At 42.0% G+C, this 18,070-nt stretch overlaps 1 protein-coding gene across 5 annotated transcripts; it reads right to left on the bottom strand.

The window, feature by feature from the left end:
* Positions 1–328: 328 nt before the first annotated feature.
* Positions 329–17,857, bottom strand: LOC5517079. Of its 5 annotated transcripts, XM_032387027.2 has the most exons (13): positions 17,730–17,857; positions 16,714–16,777; positions 12,854–12,878; positions 11,111–11,400; positions 10,619–10,763; positions 9,176–9,646; positions 8,051–8,266; positions 7,493–7,648; positions 4,948–5,189; positions 4,372–4,408; positions 3,732–3,834; positions 3,115–3,246; positions 329–1,174 (listed from the first exon to the last, which is right to left on the bottom strand). In XM_032387027.2, exons 2-13 carry the CDS (start codon positions 16,753–16,755, stop codon positions 979–981), a joined length of 2,055 nt encoding a protein of 684 aa, XP_032242918.1. In that variant the 5' UTR covers positions 16,756–16,777; positions 17,730–17,857; the 3' UTR covers positions 329–978. The 5 variants fall into 5 exon arrangements, with proteins under 5 accessions (XP_032242918.1, XP_032242925.1, XP_032242924.1 ...); XM_032387034.2 differs by lacking the exon at positions 16,714–16,777 and having other exon boundaries at positions 12,854–12,875; XM_032387033.2 differs by lacking the exon at positions 16,714–16,777.
* Between the last annotated feature and the right edge of the window lie 213 nt (positions 17,858–18,070).

An 18,070-nucleotide genomic window follows, 5' to 3' on the forward strand; every position in this document is an offset into this window, starting at 1 on the left:
TGAAAATTCCCAATTTTATGGTCAATCGAGGACGCGGACGTTTGCAATGTAAACTCGATCCCCTAACTACTTTCGCTACAGTAGAAATGATGTCCTTAGTATATTTTTATCTGTCTCTGATTATATTGCTTTGCTAATTTTATTGCAATTAAATTGGAATTAATTGTCAAACGCGAACGCAACTCTTTCGATTCCGTTGCCCTAGACGTCGCCGTCGTGGTTAAGGTCCCTATGAAGGGACATTTCAAGGAGAATGCGTCGGTAAAGAAATGGTAAAGAACACTATAACAAAAAAAAATGCGAGTTTGCGAATGAATACAACCCCCACAACTTTTAACAGTTTTTATTAAACTAAAACTATACAAAGATAAATATAGTAAACGTTAGTGGCATGCATTAAGTTTATTTTAATATGTGCATTAAGATAAAACATTTAAAGTTTAAGTGAGTAATTCTGAAAAATTGTGTAGTTGTTTTTAAGCTTGTTCTACACCGCGAAGCGGTCAAACACTCATAACAAAAGATCAAAGGCTTTTATTACATCACATGAAAACTGTGCGCGTGCGCGGCAGTTTAAAAGGCGACATGCATACTAAGAAATCACGTGACTTCTTGAGTAGCAAACTCCTTAACTTTAACTTGCGACAATCATTGAGGTCCCATTATTTGGCCGCTATAGGGGGGGGGGGGGGGGGGGCTGTGTACGCGTCATCATACTTTAATCGTTAATTGTACTTTTAAATGGCAGTTACAAAATCAGTTAAGTGGCGTGAACGCTATCCTTTGAGCGATATCCTTTTTTTAGGCTTCTGCCGTTTGGAGAATGGCAGAAGCCTACACATTCATATGACTGTCAAAATCATAACTTTGACATATATACTCCATGATATGCAGCGCAAAATGATCGAGTGTAACCTCATTTATAGGTACCACGTAACATTATCACTACTATAATCACCCTGGACTGAGTTTAAAGATTTAGAGCTTGATAACTTTCGGTTTTGGGTCGTACTTTTTAAGCATTTCTAACCATTTCTCAGGGGATCCAGTCAAAAACGTGTTCCTAAGCGGCTGAGACACCGAGCCTTTCACCTGGCAGAGTAGAGTGACTTTGGAGGACTGGGACCCATTGTCTATCGGTCTGATAACGAGGCCTGACATCATTGTCTCGTACCTAGAAGTGATGGTAAAAAAATCATTAACGTTTGGCCCATCTTAGTTATCATCATCGTCTTCTTAATGACTACCATCATCGAAGCCAGCGGCGTAGCCAGCGGCGTAGCCAGGATTTTTAACGGGAGGGAGCCCAAAAGGTCCTTTCAAGGCATTTTCTCCTGTATTTTAGATAATGTCTAATACATTTACTGTATTTTTGGCTACTAGAAGTGGCGGCCCGGCACCCCTGGGCCACCCCCTGGCTATACGCCCCTGATAGCCATTATCACATCATCCTTATCATTATTAGGAATCATCCTCATAGTCACGGTTAAGATCATATCGCTATCATTATCATCGACTCCGTCATTATCACCACCACCATCATCACCATCGCCATTATCACATCATCCTTATTATTATCAGTAATCATCCTCATCACCACCACCACCAGCGATATCATACTCACTCATATCACCAATTAACTACCATAATTATCACCAGCGCTGTCATACTCACCCATATCACCAATTAACTACCATAATTATCACCAGCGCTGTCATACTCACCCATATCACCAATTAACTACCATAATTATCACCAGCGCTGTTATACTCACCCATATCACCAATTAACTACCATAACTATCACCAGCGCCACAAGCGCTATCATACTCACCCATATCATCAAGTAACTACCATAATTATCACCAGCGCTGTCATACTCACCCATATCACCAATTAACTACCATAATTATCACCAGCGCTGTCATACTCACCCATATCACCAATTAACTACCATAATTATCACCAGCGCTGTCATACTCACCCATATCACCAATTAACTACCATAATTATCACCAGCGCTGTCATACTCACCCATATCACCAATTAACTACCATAATTATCACCAGCGCTGTCATACTCACCCATATCACCAATTAACTACCATAATTATCACCAGCGCTGTTATACTCACCCATATCACCAATTAACTACCATAATTATCACCAGCGCTGTCATACTCACCCATATCATTAATTAACTACCATAATTACCACCAGCGCTGTCATACTCACCCATATCACCAATTAACTACCATGATTATCACCAGCGCTGTCATACTCACCCATATCACCAATTAACTACCATGATTATCACCAGCGCTGTCATACTCACCCATATCACCAATTAACTACCATAATTAGCACTATCATACTCACCCATATCACCAATTAACTACCATGATTATCACCAGCGCTGTCATACTCACCCATATCACCAATTAACTACCATAATTAGCACTATCATACTCACCCATATCACCAATTAACTACCATGATTATCACCAGCGCTGTTATACTCACCCATATCACCAATTAACTACCATAATTATCACCAGCGCTGTCATACTCACCCATATCACCAATTAACTACCATAATTATCACCAGCGCTGTCATACTCACCCATATCACCAATTAACTACCATAATTATCACCAGCGCTGTCATACTCACCCATATCACCAATTAACTACCATAATTATCACCAGCGCTGTCATACTCACCCATATCACCAATTAACTACCATGATTATCACCAGCGCTGTCATACTCACCCATATCACCAATTAACTACCATAATTAGCACTATCATACTCACCCATATCACCAATTAACTACCATGATTATCACCAGCGCTGTCATACTCACCCATATCACCAATTAACTACCATGATTATCACCAGCTCTGTCATACTCACCCATATCACCAATTAACTACCATAACTATCACCAGCGCCACAAGCGCTATCATACTCACCCATATCATCAAGTAACTACTCTATCACCAGCGCCACCATCTTCACTAGCATCATGGTACTACTACCATCACAACAACCGCTATCTAACCGCCACCTTTGCCATATACCTATCAGTGACAAAACCAGATGCGTTACTTACTTGAGCATTTTGCATGGGCTGGCTGGCTGATAGTCCGGGAAATCTGTCACCTTCCATACGCAAGCGTGATAAGGCTCATCCGGATCAATGTCTTCCAGAATAGCGAGCGTCAGGCCTTGTCTTTTGATGGAGCTACAGCAACCAATAAGAAACATCCATATAAGAGGAGCTACAGCAACCAATAAGAAACATCCATATAAGAGGAGCTACAGCAACCAATAAGAAAATTCCATATAAGAGGAGTTACAGCAACCAATAAGAAACATCCATATAAGAGGAGCTACAGCAACCAATAAGAAACATCCATATATAAGAGGAGCTACAGCAACCAATAAGAAAATTCCATATAAGAGGAGTTACAGCAACCAATAAGAAACATCCATATAAGAGGAGCTACAGCAACCAATAAGAAACATCCATATAAGAGGAGCTACAGCAACCAATAAGAAAATTCCATATAAGAGGAGTTACAGCAACCAATAAGAAACATTCATATAAGCGTTCCTCTGAATTCACAACAACATTCCGGATAAAAGTCAGTTTTACGTTTTAAAATGCTTTTTCCTTTTCTTTTTCACAATACCTCCCCCCCCCCTAGAAAATCACATGCTTTGTACCAGTGAATGACGTTAAAATGGTACGTTCTGTCAAGAATGATGACGTCATCAAACGTTTTGTCCCACTCCATGCGAACGTCCCAGTTCATGATTCTTCTACGCGCTGAACATGAACAAAAAAAACGTTAGGAAAATATAGGAGAAATGAAAGAGAACAGAGGTAAAAAGGAAAACTATGGAAACAATATAAAAGCGAGGGAATTGGACATCTTTTAAGATTAAACTTAAAAGTTTAGGGAAGTTGGACCACCTATTCCCAAACAACATGATATAGATATAATATATCCTGGGTACGCCCCTGTGCTCCATACACTGAGTAGCAAAGTTTTGAAGTCAGGACTTGTCCTACACCCGGCTTGCCCTGTGCACTCGAAGCGATCCGAAATCTAGGTGCCCATGGGGTATCAATGGGGTGAGGTTTTGAAGTACCACCCCACTTGACGGTACGCTTAATAGGTACGCTTAATAAAAGAAAAATACAGAAAGAAATACTGAAAAAAACACTGCGAGATAGGAGGAGACACATGCCTATGGGTCTGTTAAGTGGCCAAACGTTGGAGGACAAACACAGCAAAATGCGGCAGTTGAGTAGTAAGCTGCTACAAGTTGGGTCTCATCCCCTCTAAGTCGGTGCATTTACCTTGATCATATGAAATATGCCGCAAGGTCATCGTCGCCTGAAGTAAGACCAAAATCAAGAGTTACCAGAAAACACTGGTGAGACCTTACTATAAATTGAACTAGATTTTTAGACTGCATCATAATTAAGCTGATGTGACGGTCGCATTTACCGAAAAATATATATATATAAAACATAATGCGTGAGTGCAGGCGTTCATATAACAGTGCTCAATACATAGGTGTAGAGCGGGATATATCTTGGTTTGTAGGAAAAAAACACGCGAACTACCGTTTCATCTCTACAAGCCTGTTTCGTGGTTGCCCACTCATCAGGAGATTTATTAAGAATATATTCTTAATAAATCTCCTGATGAGTGGGCAACCACGAAACAGGCTTGTAGAGATGAAACGGTAGTTCGCGTGTTATTTTCCTACAAACCAAGATATATATAAAACATATATATACCCTCGAGGAATCCTTTCCCATTTCCTTCCAACAGGCCTGAATTCGAAGACCCTTGTGACTGGAGTAATTCGCTAGCAGATTGTTCAACTAGCTTACTATTGACAAAACGCCGTAAGTGTGCGAGCTGACCTTGATGATCGGAGGACCTCCATCCACTGCTTGACCTCTACAGATCTCGAGGTCACGTGACTTCTTCACTCTATGCCAGCCAGTCAACGCTTCATCTTCCCACGCTATCAACCGCTCGATGTCATCATCGCTGACCGCATTTAACGGTGTCTGTAATAGGTCGAGACCGCTGAACCGCCTGAGGTCAAGGGGGCTCATACCCTCTGATTCGATTGAGTCCAGTCGCTCGTGGAAACTGGATTCTAATAAAATCACAAAATGCACAATCAAACCAGTCAAAGTGCTAGAAACTGCTGGTGAGCAGTCGGGTCTGTATGGGTGGCTTTGCCCAAAGGTCTAAGTGGACCGCTTACGAATAGATGTGTGTGGACGGCTTACCCATATTTGTGTATGGACGGCTTACGAATAGATGTGTGTTGATGGCTTACGAATAGATGTGTGTGGACGGCTTACCCATATTTGTGTATGGACGGCTTACGAATAGATGTGTGTGGACGGCTTACCCATATTTGTGTATGGACGGCTTACGAATAGATGTGTGTGGACGGCTTACCCATATTTGTGTATGGACCGCTTACGAATAGATGTGTGTTGATGGCTTACCCATAGATGTGTGTGGACGGCTTACCCATATTTGTGTATGGACGGCTTACGAATAGATGTGTGTGGATGGCTTACCCATAGATTTGTGTGGACGGCTTACCCATATTTGTGTATGGACGGCTTACGAATAGATGTGTGTGGATGGCTTACCCATAGATGTGTGTGGATGGCTTACCTATAGATGTGAGTGGATGGCTTACCCATAAATGTTTGTGGATGTCTTACCCATAGATGTGTGTGAATGGCTTACCCATATTTGTGTGTGGATGGCTAACCCATAGATGTGTGGATGGCTTACCCATAGATGTGTGTGGTGTCATACCCATAGATGTGTGTGGATGGCTTACCCATATTAGTGTGTGGATGGCTTACCCATAGATGTGTGGATGGCTTATCCATAGATGTGTGTGGATGTCTTACCCATAGATGTGTGTGGATGGCTTACCCATAGATGTGTGTGGATGGCTTACCCATAGATGTATGTGGATGTCCTACCCATAGATGTGTGTGGATGTCTTACCAATAGATGTGTGTGGATGGCTTACCCATAGATGTGTGGATGGCTTACCCATAGAATGTGTGTGGATGGCTTACCCACAGATGTGTGTGGATGGCTTACCCATAGATGTGTGGATGGCTTACCCATAGATGTGTGTGGATGGCTTACCCATAGATGTGTGTGGATGGCTTACCCATAGATGTGTGTGGATGGCTTACCCATAGATGTGTGTGGATGGCTTACCCATAGATGTGTGTGGATGGCTTACCCTTAGATGTGTGTGGATGTCTTACCCATAGATGTGTGTAAATGGCTTACCCATAGATGTGTGTGGATGGCTTACCCATAGATGTGTGTGGATGGCTTACCTATAGATGTGAGTGGATGGCTTACCCATAGATGTTTGTGGATGTCTTACCCATAGATGTGTGTGAATGGCTTACCCATATTGGTGTGTGGATGGATAACCCATAGATGTGTGGATGGCTTACCCATAGATGTGTGTGGATGTCATACCCATAGATGTGTGTGGATGGCTTACCCATATTTTTGTGTGGATGGCTTACCCATAGATGTGTGGATGGCTTATCCATAGATGTGTGTGGATGTCTTACCCATAGATGTGTGTGGATGGCTTACCCATAGATGTGTGTGGATGGCTTTCCCAAAGATGTGTGTGGATGTCCTACCCATAGATGTGTGTGGATGTCTTACCCATAGATGTGTGTGGATGGCTTACCCATAGATGTGTGTGGATGGCTTACCCATAGATGTGTGTGGATGGCTTACCTATAGATGTGTGTGTGGATGGCTTACCCATAGATGTTTGTGGATGTTTTACCCATAGATGTGTGTAAATGGCTTACCCATATTTGTGTGTGGATGGCTTACCCATAGATGTGTGTGGATGGCTTACCCATAGATGTGTGTGGATGGCTTACCCATAGATGTGTGTGGATGGCTTACCCATAGATGTGTGTGGATGGCTTACCTATAGATGTGTGTGGACGGCTTACCCATAGATGTGTGTGGATGTCTTAAACCCATAGATGTGTGTGGATGTCTTACCCATAGATGTGTGTGGATGTCTTACCCATAGATGTGTGTGTTTGGCTTACCCATATTTGTGTGTGGATGGCTTACCCATAGATGTGTGTGGATGGCTTACCCATAGATGTGTGTGGATTTCTTACCCATAGATGTGTGTGGATGGCTTACTCATATTTGTGTGTGGATGGCTTACCCATAGATGTGTGTGGATGGCTTACCCATAGATGTCTGTGGATAGCTTACCCGTAGATGTGTGTGGATGGCTTACCCATAGATGTGTGTGGATGGCTTACCCATAGATGTGTGTGGATGGCTTACCCATAGATGTGTGTGGATGGCTTACCCATAGATGTGTGTGGATGTCTTACCCATATTTGTGTGTGGATGGCTTACCCATGGCTGTCTGTGCGGCAGGATCTGTAGCGTGGAGATGTGCACATGACGCACGTGAAGGGCGTGACTGCTCGTCGTAGCCGTTCGTAAAGGGACTGTCTTCAGATTCCACGTAGCTTGTGTCCGCTGACACGGGCTGGATGAATGAGGTCTCCCCTATGATAAAGTAGTGAGATAGAACAGATAAATTCATCTCATGCTTGGAATATTGTAAAATCTTTGCAGCGTAATATCATGTGGTTAGGATACACATGGACTGATTTATCAGACGGCACGTGATCGATGCCGTGGTTTACGATCCTAAAGGACGGTTCTCACTTGGACGTAAGCGCAAGCGCAAGAGAACGCAACTGCTTGATTTTCTTGCTCTTGTGTTTGACCGATTCTCACTTGTGTTGTGTTTCCGTTTACGCTTAGGCTTGCGTCCTAGTGGACCAGCCTTAAACCATACGAAAATATATCCGTAACCAAACAAACCAAACAATTTTAATTGGACCATTTACAAGATTATCCAGATTATTTGATATGCGCAATAATATCTAATCCTTTTTTTCTTACGTTTCTCTCCGTTCTCTGTCGGGCTTTGTTGTGTGTTCGATATAGTGAACACTGTGCGAATGGTTATAACAGTGCGGCGCGCGGGCTCAAGGTCCTCATCATCAAGGTTGGCCAGCGGTGCTCCCACATTCCCGCGCTCAATCATCGGCTTATCGTCTGTGACACTCTTGTCTATTCGCTCAACTGATTCACCAGGAGAATCACCGCCCCACATTTCTGCAAGAGAGAAAATGTACTGTGTTTCAAAGCCATATAACCAACAACATTTTTCAGCAAGAAAGGTAACCACCCACATTTTTCAGCAAGAAAGAAAATATACTGTGGATCAAAGCCAGATAACCACCCCACATTTCTTCTAGAGAAATACAATGTGTATCAAATGCAGTTTTTACTTATTCATATGAGGATCGTCATATCCTTGACTTTTGCATGCTATCTATGACTACACACACACCCTTCAGCGAATCCTAGCTATACGCATCGGAATCCCTAAAACAGCTTACATGGTAATATTTTCTAGCTCATCTGAGTTTTATAAAGACGAGTAAAAATGCCGCAGCTGCCTGACCGCGAAAGAGCCACCCCATTGTCTCGCAATCAAATTTCTTAATGGCTAAGGCGCGAATAGAGGCCTTTCTAGGACTAAGATGGTTAACCGACTTCACGCGCAAAGGCGAGGGTATCTATACAATCAGAATTTTGGAGACTCATTATTAAGCAGTTTCTGAGAATCCGTGTAGAAAAAGGCACGGAACTTTACAAAAAATTCCTATATACAAGTATCTCATATACGTGCGATTTTAAAGTTACAAAATGTGTTCCAAAATGTGTTTTCTCATTTTGTGTAAATAGTGCTTAGATTATTGGTATAATACATGCATCACTATACAAAGATTATATCACACTTTTTTGTTACTGTGAAAAGTTCATCTCATCAGGAATTTTAAAAATACCACGAGCATAACATCTTCTAATTAGCGATTTTATGCATAGTACATTTTTGCAATGCTACAGTCTTAATAACCGGCGAAATATTTTAACGTCTTATGCCCGATGATGAATATATTAAAAATTTACTGCTTTACAAAATAATTACAAAGCAAAACATGGGTTAGAAACGCTTACCTGTGTACACGCGCCTTGGGACATTGAACAAGTCGGGTGAATCGAGATCATAAGTAACTTTCTTCTTTTTGCGTCTTAGCACAAAATCCACCTTTTTCTCTTCCTGTAAAGTTCGCAGCTCAGCCTCGAATTCCAACCTCTTTTTCACCTCTAGCAGTCGTCTGAAGTCGTCAGAAGCGAGCGCAGGGCCTCGTATCTGTTGTAGGCCTGAATCTGAGATCCGTTGCGAATCATAACATACTTTACTGTTCGCTTCAATGTCACTCATTGGCGATTCAAGATCTTCATCTCTCATCTCTTTCTTATTCATCTTATTCTCTTCTTCATTTAAGTCTTCTTTTTTACCATCTATACTAGATGCCTTGTCTTCGCCCGGTAGTGAATTTTCCCCTTGTCCACGTATCTCCTTTTCATCGTTTTCTTGCTGGGTTTGTAAGCCTGCTGTTTTGGTAAGCTCCTCGCTTGGCTTATCTACACAGGGAGCAAGGATTGCAAATTAACACAAATCAAAACAGCGCACCGGCTGGTAGTAATAGTGTATTGTAACGTCCCCTTTTGTGGATATCAAACAAGTAACACAAGCTCAAATTGAAGTGGGATAATTGGAATAAATAAAGTGGCACGGAATTGGACCCTTCGGACTGCTTCATTGCCCGTGCAAGTAATCAGGGTGGATAGCTCGCAAAAAAGGGACGGAGATCATAATCAGGCCGGCAGTCCATTAATTTGAATTCTTTGTATGAAACACCATGCACAGCCAAAATATAGAGAGATGCACGAACAACATTTCGTGTAAACAGTTTTTAGTCCGACTGATTTTTATATAAAATCAGCAAAATTTAACTAGATTTCACCTTTCAGAGGAAATACGATTACGGGTAAAAGGAAAAGGATGAAAAATATTGAAGCGTCAAGCTGAAACATATACATATTTACATGGTTTATATTTTACATATTAGAAATCAACAATGCAAATCTCTCAATTCAAAAGTGTATAATTTATTCCGCGCGCTTTATTGTATTAATATCGTTAAAAAAAACACAGAAACTTATAGGAATGCGCAGTGTTTGATTGGACATTAGGGCATTTATGTAAGAAGCTGCCTTATTATAGAAAGTTTGTTTAGTGTAAATAACCGCGCGTTCCTCGGCCCAAACTGTTCTCGTGGGTTCCACGGTTACGAGAGAGTTAAGATCAACCACACCTTTGTTATTGTTTATCATTAAAAATACAACGGTTTATTTGCAAGGATACTTCAAAATAGCAATCTACGAATAAAGCCTGGAACATAATTGACGACATAGGATTGAAAATATCTTGGTTTCTCGTTCTCGCTTGAATTAGCAAATGGAAAAGGAGGCCGCTTTGTGTGACTCGGCATTGAGTGTAAAATGGAGGCGTGATTGGCCTTCTTTAAGTGTTACACTTTGTGCTGTTCTTACCAATGACTGGCCTGCCATACAGCTCTAGACGCAAGCAAGGCCACTGGAACCAGACAGTAGGACACACGCGTACATAACGAGCGGAAATAGCGGGCTCGAGCACGCGCTTTACTGCGCTACAGTGGTCTGAGTTTGCGTCGAGTTCCTGAAAACACAAACAACGTTTTGTGGACATGGAAAACGATTCAAGAGGGGTGCATTAACAGGTGCGAATCTTATTTTAGAATTGCTTTTCAAGTTTCCATGGACCATGGACGTTTCAATATATTAACAGGATAATAAAAAGAACCATAATGACCCATGTGGAATTTCTCTGGCTGTCTTCCGTCTTTCCTCTGTGTAATATCAAGTAGTTGAGGTTTTCGTGGCCCGCAAATAATTGTAACACAGCTTTACCATATGGACTTTACCGTTCGTATAACAGACTGCTTTACGTGGTTTACAATAGCTCGTGTGAGATGTGAGCACTTTTATGTCATGGTTGACACTAACCTCTTGGTCTCCCTGTGTATAATAACACCATGTTTCCCCGTCCTCGGAATACTGAACTTTGTATCTCATGACGTAATCGTGATTCCCTGAGGGGTTACCCTGAGTGGCTACCGCTGTCACGTGATGGACTGTCTGCAAGTCCACCTCTATGAAGCAGTCTGTTGGGTCCCCCGCGCACCACGCATGCGCACCATGAAGACGAGCTAAGTACGCAGGCGTGGCGTCGGCGCATGACGAAGAGGTGATGCAATATGGCGGGATGGCGCAGGTCTGCATTCCGAGGGGAGGGTCTGGGAGAGAATCAAAATGACAAAATAAGAGGGGAGGGTCTGGGCGAGAAACCAAATGACAAAATAAGAGTGGAGGGTCTGGGGGGAAAACAAAATGACAAAAAAAGAGGGGAGGGTCTGGGGGAGAATCAAAATGACAAAATAAGAGGGGAGGGTCTAGGGGAAAAACAAAATGACAAAATAAGAGGGGAGGGTCTGGGCGAGAAACAAAATGACAAAATAAGAGGGGTGGATCTGGGGGAGAAACATAATGACAAAATAGGGGGGAGGGTCTGGGGGAGAAACAAAATGACAAAATAAGAAGGGGTGGTGTAGGATGATTTATGGCAAAAAATTTCATTTAACAAATTGGGCAGTGTCCAGATAATAAATGGGGTAAATGATGACTATAGTGTGGGCATCATCTATAGTAAATGCAGGGAAATTTGGAAATATATTGTTTTGTAAAGGGAAAAAGGACAAACAGAGTGAAATAGCCAAATATACACATAAAACATTATATAAAAGAGTTGAACACCAGTCGGATGAATTGAAAAATTTCAGTTCTATGACGATGGAAAGGCAGCATGGGAATTATATCTTTACAGACATCAGGAAAAACGTAGATAATCAGGTGATTATTAATTAGTATGGTGACACCATCGCTTAGTGCAGTGTCGCCTTTATTATTACGTATAATCAATAGCCATAAGCTACGACGATCACTAAGACATCCGTTTGCATAAGCACTTTGCCTACGACGATCACTAAGAAATCCGTTTGCATAAGCACTTTGCCCACGACGATCACTAAGACATCCGTTTGCATAAGCACTTTGCCTACGACGATCACTAAGACATCCGTTTGAGAATTGTTATTAAGGCGGTAGACAGACTGGAGCCATTTTTCGTAAAAAAGGCGGCGGCTGTCATTTGAATGCATTCAAGCGGATAATTCTTTAAAAAAGGTGTGAGTAGATAGGGCAGAGAAACCAATGAGAAACGAATGGCACAAAGAGGGGAGGAAATAAGCCACCTTTGTGTCTCAGATAGCTAGTGACCGGGTTATGTGACAAGTTGTTTGGCGTGACACATAACATTAATTTGAATTTGTATGTACTGTCCCTTGTCAATTGGTACATCACTGTCAATTGGTACATCACTGTCAATTGGTACATCACTGTCAATTGGTACATCACTGTCAATTGGTACATCACTGTCAATTGGTCTAGGAGGGACGGACCATTAGAAAACTAAAGGGGGTGGGGAGGGATGACATTTTTTCTTTTGCATGCATTTTTTCTGCTTTGGGCTGTTTTTTTCCCAGTTTTTTAAATCGTGTATGATGATATGTGTACTTTACCACTCTACCTGCCCACCTTTTCTAATGGACCGTTCCTTTCTGTAGCTAGTCAAAGGTATATTACTGAAGCCTGGCGTTTGGTACATTTAAGTTGAAAAGTGTTATCTCTTACCTTCCTCTTTCTCATCCATCGTCTTCTGAATAAAACAACAAAATATCAAAAACAAACACATGCATTATCTTCGCAGCCATTTTAGAGGGGCATATAATGTTAAGAGGCGACCTTGTGTGCTCTTTCTACATAACACAAGAATTCTTGAAAAGATACATCCATTTCAAAACTCGTTGCAACGTCATCAAACGGCAAATGTCGATTGGCAAATGAAGGTTCTACGGCCGAAAGGAACCATGGGTCTAACTGTAATTTGTATAGGAGCAAATGGATCAATCGTAAGGTAATCCACCAATGTCTGCCTCTGGCATCGCTAGAGTTCATTTATAACCTTTATGACTCCCATTAGCCATTCGTCATTTGCCATTTTCATTGACAACGTTTTCTATGAATGTATCGAAGTAAAACCTCATTTTACGGTCTGTGCGCTGAAGGTCTTGGTAAAGGTAAATTTGACACCACCGTTTGTTTTTGTGGTTTTTGCAAAACCTGTATCAATAGTTCTTAAATTTCATTTTTGGAAAAAAACATTTTCCATGAATCGCATTCTAAGACGGCTAAAATGGGCCTTTGCTGTTTCCCGTGACCTGTTGACCGTGAATTCACGCCAAATCTTTGACTTTTTTAGCGTATTATTTTGAGGCGAGAACTCGAGCTTGTCGGGCGTAACCTCGCGACGGGACGGGTTTTAAGATATCGCCTTTAAATTTTCGGGATCTGATAATTATGCCATGTCATAAAATGTGTTGGAATTTTCGACTGAGAATCGCTTTTATAGCACTTTTCGTGTCCAAATTTCGCCAGAAATGAGAGTTCCAACTTTGATTCGGGATATTTTGTTGACAGTGTCAAATAACAAAATATCCTTACACACTTTGGTAGATCATCTATCTGTCATTGAGATGCAATTACGTGCAAGCGCATGCGCAATATAACGCGAAGGTGCATTACGCTCTAGAGTAAACTCCGTACTTTTGTTGAGTTTGAGGCCTCAAAACTTAAACACGGAATTAGCTATTGCAAAAATAAAACTTGCAGGAGATAATTCAATCTTTTATCTTTATTTGATACATAGTTTGTACGTGTTGAAAATTGCGGCACGGCAAAAAAATTTTTCGCGGACACGTCGTTTACCTTTACCGAGACCTTAAACATTCATATAGAGGGGTTCGTACCTAGCAAAGATCCTTTCACCCCAACTTGTTGAATTTTATTGTGTGAAACTCGCCACCATGATTGTTTAATTTGCCATCGGTGAAGAGTTAGCCAACAGGCAAAATTTGTGATTTTTGAAAACCGTGAAAAAACGATCTCATCTTGCGTGAACGTGACGTGTGACGCGCTACCAGCCGAACATGAGCCGAGTGACGTGCTGCCATGAGCCGAACATGAGCCAAGTGACGTGCTGCCATTAGCCGAACATGAGCCGAGCGACGTGCTGCCGTGAGCCGAACATGAGCCGAGTGACGTGCTGCCGTGAGCCGAACATGAGCCGAGTGACGTGCTGCCGTGAGCCAAACATGAGCCGAGTGACGTGCTGCCGTGAGCTGAACATAAGCCGATGAGTAACGCACTGTCTAGAGCCGAGCAAAAGCCAAGGACGTGCTGCCGTGAGCCGAGTATGAGCCGATGGGTGGCGCTGGTAAAGTGTTATCATATTATTTTGAATCCACGCCGAGTGCAGGCCCGTACCCAGGATTTTTTTTGGGGGGGGACCACCCACGAAAGAACGAAAAGGGATTTTTTATGCCTTTACAGTATCTCTGGCTACAAAAAAGTGGACTTTAAAAGCACACTAGCATACACACATTGGCACCAAGTCGGGCCAAGACGGGACGCTAGCACAGTCTATTACCCGTGCAGTTCGGCAACCATGGACAGCTGTTTCGTCCTTATTAGGACTCGTCAGCATGGCATAGCCGGTTTGCCTCAGTTAAACTTCATCGGCAAAAAAACTGCAGGGCGACTTCGACTATGCCATGCTGACAAGTCCTAATAAGGACGAAACAGCTGTCCATGGTTGCCGAACTGCACGGGTAATAGACTGTGCTAGCGTCCCGTCTTGGCCCGACTGGTGCCAATGTGTGTATGCTAGTGTGCTTTTAAAGTCCACATTTATGTATACATACTCGCAAGGATAGTTTGGCTATCCGACGGAGTTTTAGACTAGCAAAGGTCGCATGCGTTATCCGCACAATTGGCATCACGCTAGCCCGGTCGCAGCTCTAGATCCCACATGGATCTAAGCTGTGGTTTAAAGCACTTCGTTCGAGTCGAAGTCGCCCTGCAGTTTTTTTGCCGATGAAGTTTAACTGAGGCAAACCGGCTATGCCATGCTGACGAGTCCTAATAAGGACGAAACAGCTGTCCATGGTTGCCGAACTGCACGGGTAATAGACTGTGCTAGCGTTCCGTCTTGGCCCGACTGGTGCCAATGTGTGCATGCTAGTGTGCTTTTAAAGTCCACATTTACAAAAAAGTCTGACTGATGCATTGGTGACATACCAGAGTGATCTAGCTTATGCTTTATAGTTTTGTCTACAAATAGCAGGTCTATTGGGGACCGAAAATGGACTTTCGGCCGTTGTGTGTGTGTGTGTGGGTGAGGGGGTACGTTTGCACCCTCTGCACCCCCCCCTCTCCCCTGGGTAGGGGCCTGGAGTCAGGTGTAAAGCGCGTGCATTGTAAAAAGAGGGAAGTGAAACTCATTACGGGGGCGTGAATACAAACCTTTTTTTTACAAAGGATGATAAAAAGCTTTTTTTGCCTTGTTTTTTAGTCATCGACATAAAAGATCATAAATTAATAATCTCATAAGCATTTGACCTCTAGAGGCAAATCGCCAAAATCCATCATATACAGTACAATTACATGCAGTTGCACCTTGGCTGGAGTTATTTATTCAACAGCTAGTTTACAGTGACGTGGTTTATATCTTTATCGTGAGCGTAACGGAGCTATTTAGGCATTAGTGTCTATAAAAGATAACGCAATGGATGGATTTCTCTGCAAATCTGTCAACATCGGTGACGAATTGAGCAGGCTTGCAGACAGATAAAGTTATAAGGTATAAGATCAAGAAAGATTGCCGAGTCGTCAAGTCGCTTATTTCGCGTCAAAACAAAAACAGAATGAGCATAAATAACGAGAGAACCTTTCAAAATCATCCTCAAAAATAAAAATCGAAAGTCTGTAACTCGAGTCTTTGACGCGTGTCTCATCAAATTTGTCAAATATGTCACCGCCAGTATTTATTAGCTCTTTTGGCGTTGTTTTTCACAAGTATAAGTTGCCACATAAACACTAGTTCGACTGGCCGTTTTATAAGATCGTAAAATATTTGATGAGAATATTTGTTATGTCTAGGTGCACTTCGCCATGCACTCTATCAACATTCACAAAAGCAGGCGGAGGAAATCGCCTATAAGCTATTACAAATTAACGTTTTTTATTCGGTTTACCAGAGGTGAAAGATTATACTTGAAGCACAGTCGTGTTGTGTGCAGCTGTAGATAAAAAGTACAGGGTCTATTTACAGTGTTTTTGTATATACTAATTATCTAAATCCTTTGTCATCTGTCATTTACCCGGCGAGATCTCCATTGCGCTATCGATTGACACACGAAAAAGAAAACTGCGAGAAAAAGCCGTTTAAGATCATCAACTTCAATTCGACTCACTAAACAAATATTTTTTTCAGTCATAATGCACAGCAAAGGAGAGAGGGAGATTTCAACATGTACATGGGAAAATAAAATTGTTTTCAAATAAATTTTATTACGTTACACAAAAATTGTACCGCGCATATGCAAATAAGATTAAAAGAAATTGGGAATTTCACAGACGCCAAGCTTACAAACCTTAGTTGGACTAACCACATAGCTTGACTGTGATGTCCCCATTTTGCTTGTGCTGCCTTCAGTTCTAACAGAGAAGTGTAAGTGCTAGAAGAGCTCGCAGAGAAATACTTGGCTTTTGGCAGACATATAGACAGCCGTGTAGCGTGTGTGCCACGAAACCTGATACCTTTCGCGAGCCAGCCCTTGCATGACGTCACGAAAAGGGCAGACGATCACCCGCTGGTTATGGTGATAGCAGGCGCATAGGGTGTATGTATATAATGAATTATAAAGGAAGGAAGCAAATGCTCTTAGCAAGCTTGCGAAGGCATTGGGCGAAACCGGGCACTTTGAAAACGAGCATTCGAGCTTTCTCTGTTTAAAAAAATTAACTTTTGAGCAAGACTATCCGACTTTTTCAAGTACACACAAATCGAGAATTATTACCACCCAATAAACGAAAAAAACTTTTCTTGTCAATTGAAATTAGTTCATAGGTGTGTGTGTTGCTGGAGGATGGGGAAAGTTTTGGATATTTTGGTAGGATGTGTCAAGTCTACTTTACAGGAATATGTTCGCCCGTAGAAAAATTTGCTCGTTCATTTTCTAAACTAATTGATCCGCGCGCTTTTATTCCCGTCATAGGCATATCATTGGTCTACAGGATAATCACGATGGATATTTAAAATATATTAGAATCAATTGAAGGTTGATGTACTTACGCTTTGGCACAGCTCTGTGAAAAAGGGGGTCATAGGGTCCATAAAAGGGAAATTCCATTAGAAGATTAACAGCCATAAAAATTAATGGTTTGGAGCTCTAAATAAAGATTAAGAATCTACAAGAATTGAGCTAAATGTCTCAATACAACATGCGGTTCCGCGCAAAAATCAGAAGATGTAAAAGATAAACTCTGGTTAGCTATTGCTATAGGAAAATCGTATATCAACACTTACACTGTCAACAAGACAGGAAATGTAAGGAAACAGATCAAAAGACCTCTTGAATTTTAATTGTCAAATATTTCATACACTTACCTTCCGATTGGGCCAAGAAGTAAAACGGGCTGTACTCAGCCCGGTGCTGGAATCAGTCCCCACAATACCACGTTAGATTAGCGTTTATTAGAAGGAAACACAACAGAAGACCAAAAAGGCGTATTGCGTCGCAGGGAATATCAAGTACCAGTAATCCATCTTGTTTTGGGACACTTTAGAGGAGGGCTAAGTGTTTGACCTTATCGTGTGAGCGGGATAGTTGATTGGTGGGACGGGGTTTAGTGCGCAAGGGGAACGAGTTTCTATGACAGGGAAATGCCAGATAATCACGACATACTTGCCTCCTTCACAGGCACCTCTACTCTGCAATGGCCTTTTTT

This window comes from Nematostella vectensis, chromosome 3 (genome assembly GCF_932526225.1).
Source record: "Nematostella vectensis chromosome 3, jaNemVect1.1, whole genome shotgun sequence".
NCBI classification, from domain to species: domain Eukaryota; kingdom Metazoa; phylum Cnidaria; class Anthozoa; order Actiniaria; family Edwardsiidae; genus Nematostella; species Nematostella vectensis.